The 12682-nt window shown below is 38.2% G+C and overlaps 1 protein-coding gene across 1 annotated transcript in view; it reads left to right on the top strand.

Annotated features, from left to right (window-relative positions):
* Positions 1–1815, top strand: part of Vdup1 (arrestin family protein Vdup1) — a 321093-nt gene extending 319278 nt beyond the window's left edge. Inside the window, exon 6 of the mRNA XM_067139106.2 lies at positions 1171–1815. Coding sequence (XP_066995207.1) covers positions 1171–1344 — 174 coding nt within the window. The 3' untranslated portion in view covers positions 1345–1815. The remainder of the gene's footprint in view (positions 1–1170) is intronic.
* The last annotated feature ends 10867 nt before the right edge of the window (positions 1816–12682 follow it).

The raw sequence follows: 12682 nt of genomic DNA, 5'->3' as shown, positions 1-12682 counted from the left end.
CTCTGCAACCTTATTCAATATTTTAAACTTGTAAACATCTGTGATTAATTTCAGAGATAGCTTTCATGATGCAGACAACTATAAAAATATCTTGTCCCTTATATTAAAGATACTGGAAATACCAAAATAGATTACTCTGTAAACCTTTTGCAGCCTGGTGTGGACAAAAATTGATTCACATTCACAGCCTAAAACTTAACTGAAGGGGTTGCTGTTCAAGTGAGAACTGAACATGATATTTTTGTCCTGGGGGATCACTTTTCCCTGATATCTGTTATATGACTTAATGTGTTTAAAATACTATTACTTTGTTTGGGTATCTGTGTAATGTAATGAAATGCATTTCACCCTGTGCTCCACCATAGTCTAGGGATAATGAGTTTCCAGTGAATGAAATATGTATGATTACAGAAAATAATAATAATAATAATAATAATAATAATAATAATAATAATAATAATAATAATAATAATAATAATAATAAGTGCGCACCACCTCTCCGTCTGCCATTTCAACATCCAACGTTGGGCAGGGCCAACATGCGTTAGCCATGTGACGTCACCAGGCCGGAGCCTCATGGAGAGGGCCGGTGCGCATTGGTCAGGTGCCGCTACAAGTGCCGTCATTGGCCGCTGTGTCGTTGGAGGCCTCGAGGGGAGCAGATCCAATGAGGCCGCGGACCGAGAGCTTTCCGTATCTGGAGGTTCCTATGGGGTTCGAGTGGTCGATATTTCTCGAAGGGATGTACTCATTGCAGACTCATTTGTTTCATTCTAGGACTTATATTTAAAAAAAATTATTAATTTCTAAGAGTGGTAAAATTTTTGATTGATTAGTGTGAATTGTGAATAAGTGCGAATGAACAGTGAGAACTAACAGAGAGAGCACGAACTGTGTAAGTGTGTGTCCTGTACTATGAATGTCCATGGTGATCTCTGTATGCCTGTGAGTTAATGTGTAGTTGTAGTAATTAGACACGGTAATAAATTATTGAAATAAAATGCTACCAGTTTCTGTACTCATATATTTACCCTGCCAATGCGTTACAGTAATAATAATTTTCTCAAGACTCAAAATTAGCCAGGGTGGCTTCATTGACCCTAGGAATAAATGCCTGGGGCAAGTTGAATGCATTTTAATCTCTTTAAAATTGTAATTTTTCTTTTGCAGTTCATTATTGATCCGAAGAGCTTTGAGAAGGAAATCAAACTCCAGTTGCCTATAATGCTTGCTACATATCCTCTGCGGACTCCTGAGGGTACACTGAGACGTAAGCAGGGCACGCACTATCCATCGACTCTACCAATTTTCCGGCCATGGCTGGACGAGAAGACATTTGTGTAACTCCCTTCTGAAGTGGTATACTGTTACATTTTTTAGAAATTCATTCCAAATGCTAAAATAACACATTCACAATGTTAATGTTGCAGTTTACATTTTGTGTTTCTAATGAACTGCTTATTGTCAATTTCAATAAATTTTATTTGGAGAGTCAAGTTAAATTTTAAATATAAACTATGTATGTCATATATGTATCTTGTTTCCTACGAATGAGGCTCAGTGTTAGAAATGTAGGAATTTCTAGTTACTGTTAGCTAATAGATAACTTTCTATGAACATGGTTTCAATTTGCTTACCTACAAACACATAATGTATGTTTGTGTTGTAAAGCAATATTTACAGTTGATAGAGATAATTAGAATCATGCTTAAATGGCCACTTACCTATAGCTTTCTTTCATTTATGAAATCTCATAACTGTGATGTTCACACATCCTTCATTATCTATCATCATCATCATCATCATCATCATCATCATCATCATCATAACAGTAGGTATTACATCCAGATTGAAGTGTTGGTTATCCATGGTTTCAATTTTTCAAGATATGATGGACATTTTAAAATGAGCAGTACCCTACCTGGGATTCTGACATGGACCAGTACATAAGTTTGTAAGAAACTGGAACAGTCTCAGTTTTGTAGGGTACTAAGTCATCCTGTCATAGCCATATGCAGGTTGTTAATGCAGATACCACATTTCAGCCTTCTATGTAATCTTGCTGTAAAAGTACTAAATGCTAAATGAGTGGTATACATGAGTGCTGAGAATTGCGAGGTCAGAATCTGTAGTTTTTGGTCTGCATTTTAGAGTACATAAATGTGAGAGACCCATGTCTGTGCATCTTTCAACACATTAAGAAACTCCTGGTTAACCTGATGCACATTTATAATGTAGGCCATGTGCCTCTCCATCAGTGGAAGTCTCATTTAAATTTTTTTTGACTTTTTGATGGTTTGTAAAACCACCTCATTCTGGTTGAACTGCTTGAACTATTCTTTTCTGCCTTGGCTAGGCACACCCCCATTCCACACTAGTGTCCAAAAGTTAAGCATAATCACTAAACGAAGTCATACCGCCTGATAGGAATGTCAGACGGATTGCTGAACAAACAGAAGCTGACTCACACACCATATGTCACACAACTTGTCCAAAAAAATAAACAGTGTCAGAAAGATTCTGAAAGCTAAGGTACACCTTTGACAACAACTACCAAAACTTGGCAATGTCTTCCACAACAAAATATGCTGTTATTAGGGTGTATGGTTATGCCTAACAGCCACACATGATTTGCGGCAACGTGGCATGCTCTTTATCAGATGGTCCAAGAGCTCTTGTGGCAGTCGATCCCATTCCTCTGAAAGGGTAATGCGAAGGTCTTGGAGGGTCCTTGGTGGAGGCTGATGGGATGCAATTCACCTCCCCAATGCATCCCAGGCATGTTCTATAGGATTCAGATCCGCAGACCTTGCTGGCCAGTCCATTCGATGAATGTCTTCCCCAGACAGAAATTCATCGACCAGAGCAGCGCGGTGCAGTCAGGCATTATCGTCCATTAAGAGGAAGTCTGGATCAACCGCACCTCTGAAGATTTGAACATGTGGTCTCAGTACCTCATCCCTGTATCTCCGAGCGTTAACAGTGTTTCTTGGACCACCTATGAAGATGTGCAGGTCCGTACGGCCATTCAACATGATGCCACACCACACCTTGACGCTGCCACCACCATACTGGTCCCGTTCCATGATGTTCCTGTGGTTGTATCGGCTACCCGGTTCTCTTCATATTAATGTGCAATGGAAATCATTCTGCAAACTGAAGCGGGATTCATCTATGAAGAGCATATGCCTCCATTCATTCATGGTCCAGGTTGACGCCTCTACAGTAAATGGGCCCGTTTCTGTGCTGGAGTGAGCGAGACGCACACCGCTGGATGTCGCACAAACAGCCCTGCTGTTCTGAGCCTCCAGTACACAGTTTGCCGCGAAACGACAACCCTTGAGATGGCTGCAAGCTCTGCCGACAATTGTCTTGCAGGTGCACTCCGATTTCGTCGGGCGGTTAAGGCCAGATATCGGTCTTGCTGTGTGGTGGTTGCCCTTGGTCGACCTGGTACTGGCTTATGACTAACATCTTCTGTGTCTCCAAATCTTCTCCAAAACCTGGAAATGACATTTTGTGGCACATTCAAGGACACAGTGACTTCGGTCTGTGTCTGGCTTGCTTCCAGGCGGCCGAGTATTCTACCCTACAAAACGGGCTCCAAATGGTGTCATTGTGCCATTATGTTGTCACGTTCATCACGGGGCTTCACTCCGCACACTATATGAGGGCAAACACGACTGAGGGAATATGAGGCGCAGACACTGGCTGTGGTCACCTTGCGGTTATGCCACTAGTCAAAGCAGGGAACACACCTTTCCTATACAGAGCGAACACGTAAGGTTGGTAGGTGCGTATGTCGTGCGATTTGTGGTCTGTTTCCTGTTGCTCTGCTTACACGTAACTTGTGCGCAACTTTTAATCACTAGTGTAAATTTATAGGGCTTATTGCATTGGTGCTTATGCAGGTGACATTGAATGTTACTTTATTCTGAGTTCTCGTTCTGTGTCATTACTTTCTGGAGGGTTATCATTTAGTGGGATGTCCATTTTGTGTCACATTATTTTATACACATTAGCTGGATAACAAAACTAGTCATACTTAACTGAGAGATTTTATTTCAGTACCTCTTCACCAGCATTTGCAGCATACTAAACTCATGACACATCAAGCAAAGAAAAGGTGCTTGAGAGATCCTGCATGGTCTTTTCTGACTGGGTTTCTAAATGAGAGATTTGTAAAATGGATACTTGTAATTTGAAACTCGGTTGACATAGAAAACAGAGGTAACCTGTATAGGAGTTAAATCTGAGAGTACTTATCACTTACTTATGTGTTACTTAGAGTACTTATCTCTCTACTAATCTCTTTTTATTCTTTTTTCTATGAGTTAAACATCATACTTTTTTATTTATTTTCAATTTGCATTACGTTGCACCAATACAGTTAGGTCTTATGGGAACAATGGGATAGGAAAGGGCTAGGAGTGTGAAGGAAGTGACTGTGGCCTTAATTGAGGTAAATGCTGGTATGAAAAAAGCAAACCATGGAAAACCATTTTCAGGGCTGCCGACAGTGGGGTTCATATCCACTATCACCCGAGTGCAAGCCGACAGCTATGTGACCAAGACCATGCAACCATTTGTCCAGTAATCATTGTAATAACTCGTATAGGTTGGTGGTGATGATAAGATAGGAAAGGGCTAGGACTGGGAAGAAAGTGACAGTAGGTTTAACTATGGTAGAGCCCCAGCATTTGCCTAGTGTGAAAATGGCAAACAGTGGAAAACCATCTTCAGTGCTGTCAAGGATGGGGTTTGAACCCACCATTTCCCAAAAGCAAGCTTCCAGGAACATGGTATGCATTGATGTTACAAGCACTTTTACCTCTTTTTGCACATTAACGTGATGCAAATTTTGTTTTTTGCTGCTCCTTCTTTTAAAGTAATTGAAAATACCAAATCCTCTGTTTGGTCATCAACTTGGTTTGTAGATGTTAGTAAGACAGTCATACTTTCTGTAATTGGAGTATTAGGGGATGTATATCACATTATTTATTTATTCTTCAAATTAAAATAAGAATGTATTATGTGTAGTTTAATGCATGAAACATTTCTAATTTTCATGTTTAATAATATTTTGTGGCCAGACCAAAGCACACATTAGAATTTGACTTGTTTCTTTTTTCCTACCATCCAGCTGTTTTATGAGTGGTATTGAAAGAAATGAACATACATTTATTGTAAAATTGGAGAGAACTTCTTTGAAATGGGTGCAAGAACGATGTGGGTTATATATCTATATATTTTTATATAGTCATTTCATATAGCCTTAGTTAGGAATCAAAAGTGGTGCTAATGTGATTGAAGCCAAATCATGTTCTATCATATGCTTGTCATTTTCCAGTCAACGTATATATGATATAGATCCAAATGCATTGGCAGGGTTGCTATACATGCTCTAATTCAGGATATACATTTGCTATTCATGGTTATAATGATAATATCATAAATACTTTTCTGTATTTATTATTATTAGAAACCATCTTGAATGAGTCCAGCCCCATTATCTTGTGAAGAATAGGCTAATATTAGTAATTCATTATAATTTTGTTAGTAATGAAATTTTTTATTAATCCTAATGTTGAAGAACTTACTTTAAGTTTTGAAAGGATGAGGTAAAGATGTGAACTCCATTTAGGGATAATGTGTGTATGTGTGTGTGTGCGCGCACGCGCGCGCGCGTGTGTGTGTGTATGCATATTTGTGTGGAGTGGTGTCTTAAGACACTGTGCTAGATACCATCCCAAAATTTAACTGGAGAAACGAGGGAGAATATAAAAATTGAACCAGTGATTTGAAGAATAAAATAAAAGGAAAATGTATTATCTTCAGTAATAGGCTGCTGCTGATATTTTTATCTGTAGGAAATCAATCTGATCAAATTGCATATTGATAATAAACTGTACATACACACTTACTTTCTGATGTTCTGCAGGACATATTTCAAACCTTAGACTTGTTTCCTGTATAAAATAAATGCTTGTTGGCAGACTCAGTGGTTGAGATGGTAGAGTGCTGACTTTCGAAGTCTAAGTTGATGCGTTTGATTCCATCTCAGTCTAGTGATATTTAGAGGTGCTGAAATACGCCAGCTGTGTGTTGTTAGAATTACAGTTTGTAGGGTGTAAAACCACTAATGTTGTTATTGTTATTATTATACCAGTTTTTCCACACTTGTTGGGTTGTGCGGGCAAAGCCATCTTTTACGCCTGGGTGCCCTTCCTGATGCCAACCTTATATAGGGGGATGGAATCACTGTTGCTTGTTTCTTTGGTGGTTGGTAGTGAGGTGTGTTGTCTGCATATGAAGAGGAGAGTGTAGGGACAAACACAAACACCCAGTAATCATAGTTTTGCAAGTTTAATAACAGGTGCTAGCTATTAATATCCCCGATCCAGCTGGCAATCGAACCTGGGACCCTCTGAACTGAAGGGCAATACGCTGACCGTTCAGCCAAGGAGTCCGATATTATTATTATGATTATGATTATGATTAAAAATTGAAGCAATCACCTGTTAGGAACTTGCAAATCCATGATTACTTTACATAGAGACATTCTGGAGACTAATAAACAACATGGGCTTTACATTTATGAAGTGTAAAAATATCAGGCACATATTAATGGAGTGCTGTGATATTGTTGCATAATGTTATCTATGTGCAATGAGGCAAATCAGAGATGGGCCAAGAGAACCTTTTGTATATACTGACAAGGCATGGGTTCACACCCATTGCTTGGTGGATAACTAGTACCGAAGGAGTTCCTGGAGTTATGGTTAACCAAAGTATGGAACAGAGAGCTATCCTGGTATGTAAGGTGAATGAAATGCGTTTTATTCAAGGGGAAAAACTGATTTGTTATTCCAATTAATTATTATCACAATGAAATCAATAGCAAAAACTAAATAGCTACAGGAGTGACTCAATCTCTATCTTCTTCCTGGTTGCATTGCTATCTTGACAATCTGTCTATATATATAAATTAGCTTGTCCTGACTGACTGACTGACTGATTCATCATCGCCGAGCCAAAACTACTGGACATAAAGAAATGAAATTTTGGGCATAGATTCATATTAAGATGTAGGTGCTCGCTAAGAGAGGATTTTTGGGTATTCCGTCGCTAAGGGGGTGAAAAGGGGGGTGAAATTTTAAAATGAGTGTGTCTATATCTCAAAACTTTAAAAGTTTACAGATGCGAAAATTGGTATTTAGAATCTTCTTTAAAAATAAGGAAACACGTATTTTTTTGTTTTCAGACAATCCCAATAGGAGGGGTGAAAAAGGGTGAAAAAGGGGTTGAATGCCTTTAATCCGGATACGCTACTTATATCTCAGAAACTGAAGATATTACAGACCTGAAAATTGGTACTTTTGATCGCTGTGAAAAATAAAGAAACACATATTTTTTGTTTTTGGAAAATCCAATTAATGCGAGGGTGAAAGGGGGGGTGAATTTTTAAAATGAGTGCATCTATATCTCAAACGTTTTAAAGTTTAGAGATGTAAAAATTAGTATTTAGAATCTTCATTAAAAATAAAGAAACACGTATTTTTTTGTTTTCGGAAAATCCCAATAGGAGGGGTGAAAAGGGGTGAAAAATGTGTTGAATGCCTTTAAAGAGAATACATATATCTCAGAAACTGAAGATATTACAGACCTCAAAATTGGTACTTTTGATCGCTTTCAAAAATAAAGAAACACATATTTTTTTTGTTTATGGAAAATCCAATTAATGCGAGGGTGAAAAGGGGGGTGAATTTTTAAAATGAGTGCATCTATATCTCAAAAGTTTTAAAGTTAGAGATGTAAAAATTGGTATTTAGAATCTTCATTAAAAATAAAGGAACACGTATTTTTTTGTTTTCGGAAAATCCCAATAGGGGGGTGCAAAGGGGTGAAAAATTGGTTCGGATGCCTTTAATGAGGCTACTTATATTTCAGAACCTGAAGATATTACAGACCTGAAAATTGGTATTTGGTATCTACTTTAAAAATAAAGAAACAGGTATTTTTTCGTTTTTGGAAAATCCAAATAATGGGGGGTGAAAAGGGGGGTGAATATTTAAAATGTGTGTGTCTACATCTTAAAACTTTAAACGTTTACATATGTAAAAATTGGTGTTTAGAATCTCCCTTAAAAATAAAGGAACACGTATTTCTTTGTTTTCTCTAAATCGCAATAGGAGGGGTGTAAAAGGGTGAATAATGGGTTGAATGCCTTTATGAGGATACATATATCCCAGAAACTGAAGATATTACAGAACTGAAAATTTGTAATTGGGATCTCCTTTAAAAATATAGAAACACGTATATTTTTGCTTTTGGAAAATTCAATTAATGGCGGTTAAACAGGAGTGGCAAATTGGGGTGAATTTTTTGAAAGACTATATCTACAGAATATCTGAGAAGCGTAAAATGTTACAGACGTAAATAGTGGGTATTTGGAATCTCCTGTAAGTGTAAAGAAACATAGGTGATTTGTCTTTGGAAACTCCACTTAAGGGGAACTAAAATGGGGTGAAATTTTAAAATGAGAATTTCTACATTATATCTCAAAAAACTTAACATGTACAGGAGTGAAAAATGGTCATTTTTTAATCCTATTAAAAATAAAGAAAAGTGTATTTTTAGCTTTCGGAAATACAACTTGGGTAGTGGGGGGTGGGGGGGGGGGTAAAAGTGACTGAAAATGGTGTTGAATTCTTTTAATTAGGCTACTGATATCTCAAAAATGAAGGTGTTACACACGTGAAATTTTATTTTTGGAATCTGCTTTAAAAGTAAACAAACACGTACCTGTACTCTCGGAAAATCCAATGAAGGGGATTTGGAGTGTTAAAGGATAGAAAAAATTATTTGACTTAATTGTATGAGAATACATACATCTGATAAAAACTAAAGTTGTTACAGACGTGAAAATTGGTATTTTGATCTCCTTTAAGAGCAAAGAAAAGCGCGTTTTGGGGGGAAACAATCTTGGGGGGTGGGCGGGAGTGAAAAGGAGTTGAATTCCTTTCATGAGGACACATAAATCAAAAACTGAAGAGGTTAGAGTGGTGATAATTGGTATTTAGAAGATCCTTTACTATTAAAGGAACAAGTATTTTTTGCTTTAATATCACTTTGTGAGGGAGGGGGGGGGGGGGGAGTGTGGAAGGAAGTTAAAAACGTGAATAATTTTTAAGGGGATACTTATATCTCAAAACTGAAGGTAATAAACGTGAACAATGGTATTTGGAATCTCCTTTAAACATAAAGAAACACGCCTTCTTTTAATTTTTTGGAGGGTGGCGGTAAATAAACTTAACGGCGGTGGGGTGTAAAAGGAGGTGAGACCAATTGATTTTGCTGTTCGTAATGTACTTATAAGGAGCCTCCGTTGCTCAGTCGGCAGCGCGCCGGCCTCTCACAGTTGGGTTCCGTGTTTCAAATCCCGCTCACTCCATGTGACATTCGTGCTGGACAAAATGGAGGCGGGACAGGTTTTTCTCCGGATACTCCGGCTTTCCCTGTCATCATTCATTCCAGCAACACTGTCCAATATTTCATTTCATTTGTCTCCCATCGATCATTGCCCCAGAGGGGAGCTTCGGCAGCCGGCACAATTCCTATTGTCGCCGCTAGATGGGGCTTTATTCATTCTATCACTGATCCTGTCGAATGATAGGAAACAGGCTGCAGACTTGCGATGTACTTATTCTGATCATAAACCGATCATTTTTAATCTTTCCTGGGTTCTTTTTCAACAGCCATATTTTCCTTCGGAGAACGTTCTTAGATTAGAGTAGATTCTCCAGGCATATAAATAAAAATTTAAACACATTTGAAATAAACGATAGGAATGAGATTGGCCGTCAAATTGTTCACCTCTATAATAAGGTCAATAATACACGGAGGTATGTCGTTCGTATCGCCAGAAATTCCGCACACTTGCCTACGCGCAACAATGGTGCTGGTCACATTGTTAGCAATGACAATGGCAGCAGATGTATTTTACCGCCAAGTAGCAGTCTTGCATATTGCTGTGGGGTCCAGAACATATATAATAATAATAATAATAATAATAATAATAATAATAATAATAATAATAATAATAATAATAATAATAATAATAATAATATCCTGGACCGTCGTCAACATGTGCGGACCGTGCTGGAAACGGGTCCTGGACGGGTAAAGACTACGATTGCAGTCCGGCCGCCGGTTTAGTACCGCAAGGCACCTAAGAGGACACCACGCAGGATCTCCTCAAGGATTTGATCCACATTAAAAATGCTTATAGGAAAGCATGGCTAAGATTTAGGAACCCAACTGACCGGGTGGAATACCTGGACCTAGCCCGGGAAATACGAAATCGATTGCTGGAAAGAAAGATTGAAAAATGGGAGGAACGTTGCCGTAATCTCTCAGTAAACGAGTCAGATCACGAATATCGGCGGGTTGTATATAAAGCGATAAGCATTCAATTATAAATTTCAGTATATTACCGTAGCGAAGCACGGGTATCTTGCTAGTTCTATCATATAATGAAAGGAAACTAGCTTCATCCTTCACTCCTCACAAGAACAATACATTGTCTTTGGTTGAAAGACAATTATATTACCAAGTCAGATGGTATGATCAAGAGGGAGTTGGTAGAACTTGTAAAAGGAAAGCAGCACAATTTGTTCTGGGTGATTTTTGACAAAAGAGTAGTATTACAAAATTGTTGCAGGGCTGGGAAGACGTAGAAGTAAGGAGACAAGCTGCTTGACTAAGCAGGATATTCTGACCAGTCATTGGAGTAACGGCATGGAATGACAGTAGTAGAGATTCTGATTTGCTAGTGGTTTAACGTTGCACTATCACTTAAAGGTTTTCTGCAATGCAAGGATGGGCAAGGGCTAGGATTGGAAAATTAATGGCCATGGAATTAATTAAGGTACTGCACCTGCATTTGCCTGGTGTGAAAATAGGAGTCCATCGAAACCATCTTCAGGGCTGCCAACAGTGAAATGCAAACCCACCATCTCCCGAATGCAAGCACACAGCTATATGGCCATAAATGCATGGTCAACTCGCTCAGTTAATTAGAGATTAGACATTAGCTTAAGTGGAGATTTTAAAGGTTGCAAAGATCATAATATGAACATAAATTTGGAATTCAAGAGGACAAATTGAGGTACATATTCATTAATAGGAAGAGGAATTAGGAAATGGAATAATTTTTGAAGAGAAAAAATGTTCAGTAAATTTCCAAGTTCCTTGAAATTATTTAAGCTCTTTAGTCTTTTCAGTCATGAAATTACCAGCACTTCGCCCCAGCGTAGCAGTGGGCTAGTCATTTGGATTGCTACACCTTTCCAAGGCGCTGGCAGGTAGTGCACCGCTGAGACACCACTGCAAGCCTCTTACGCAGGACAATGCAGTGATGGTGCACTAGGGGAAGCACGTGCCTCTAATTGTTTAAATGCCTGCCTTTGGCCATTATATCTTTGAAATCATTGAAGTAAAGGCTAAGTAAACAACTAATAGGGTATCTGCCACATGGGCGGCAATCCTAAATGCAGATCCGTGATTAGTGAAAAATATAATATGTAATGAAATATAGTAAATATAAATGAACTAGAATAAAAGAAAGTTCTATTTCTGTTCTACAAATGCCTCCTCATGACTGCAACCTGAATCCTATCCACCAGATATGGAATTTAGTGAAACTAGACATTGCTGCAAGAAATCTCAGCTTTTCTTCACTCTCATCATTGAAACAACTGACCCATCACTGCATAAGTGAAAAGGCCAGGGAAGACTGGATGAAAGTGTGCATCCACACTGAAAATATAGAAGAGGGTTTCTGGTGCTGTGTTGCATTAAGGGAGCAAGAAATCGAAAAGATTTGTGACAGATGTGGTCTTATAAGGTAGGAAACTAACATTCCAGGTGTGGCAGCCCGTGACTTTGATGGTAGTTCGATAGACATAATTGATGAGTCAACCGGTATAGTAGATGGTCTTGACATTGGATGTTCTACTTTAGATGCTGTATGTTAAAGAATTAGTAAAGCATGTGTCTGAATAAAGTTGTATACTTAAATAGATTATAATATTCATATCAGCAGTATAATACTGTAGAAAGTACTCTGTATTCTGCATTTCCAGCCTGCTAATAATCGCTAATAGTACTTTGAAATATTAGTGAATGTACATGCTTCCTACCTTGCTTTGCAAGCCACTCCCACACCTGTGCAAGACATGTCAACAAACTTCACTGCACTCACCTGCTAGTGGTAAAAACTCATTAGGCAAATAATAGCAATACACCAAAATGAATGATGGCTGGTATTGTTGCTTACTTGCCTTTCATTTCACTTTAACAGTGCCTTCAGAGTGACAATTCCATATGGCCAGTTATTCCAGCTAGTCTGGAAAGGACAATAAAATGAATTCACAAAAGGAAATTACTTCTAGATTGGTCTCTTCCTTCAGATAAATATAGATTTTAAACAGCTAAAGAATCACTGCTTCTTCCTGCATATGCTTGAACTGATATCTTGAAGAACAAGGAACAAAACCTAGTTATGGTAAAAAAGAAGCCCGTTTTTCTTTTCAAATCACTGATTCAATTGAGGGAGGATAGAAATGCACAGAAATATGTTATAATACTGGTACGTATTTAATTAACCAACTCAGTGTCA

Source organism: Anabrus simplex, chromosome 2 (genome assembly GCF_040414725.1).
Source record: "Anabrus simplex isolate iqAnaSimp1 chromosome 2, ASM4041472v1, whole genome shotgun sequence".
Taxonomy (NCBI): domain Eukaryota; kingdom Metazoa; phylum Arthropoda; class Insecta; order Orthoptera; family Tettigoniidae; genus Anabrus; species Anabrus simplex.
This window is presented reverse-complemented; position numbering and strand designations above follow the sequence as displayed.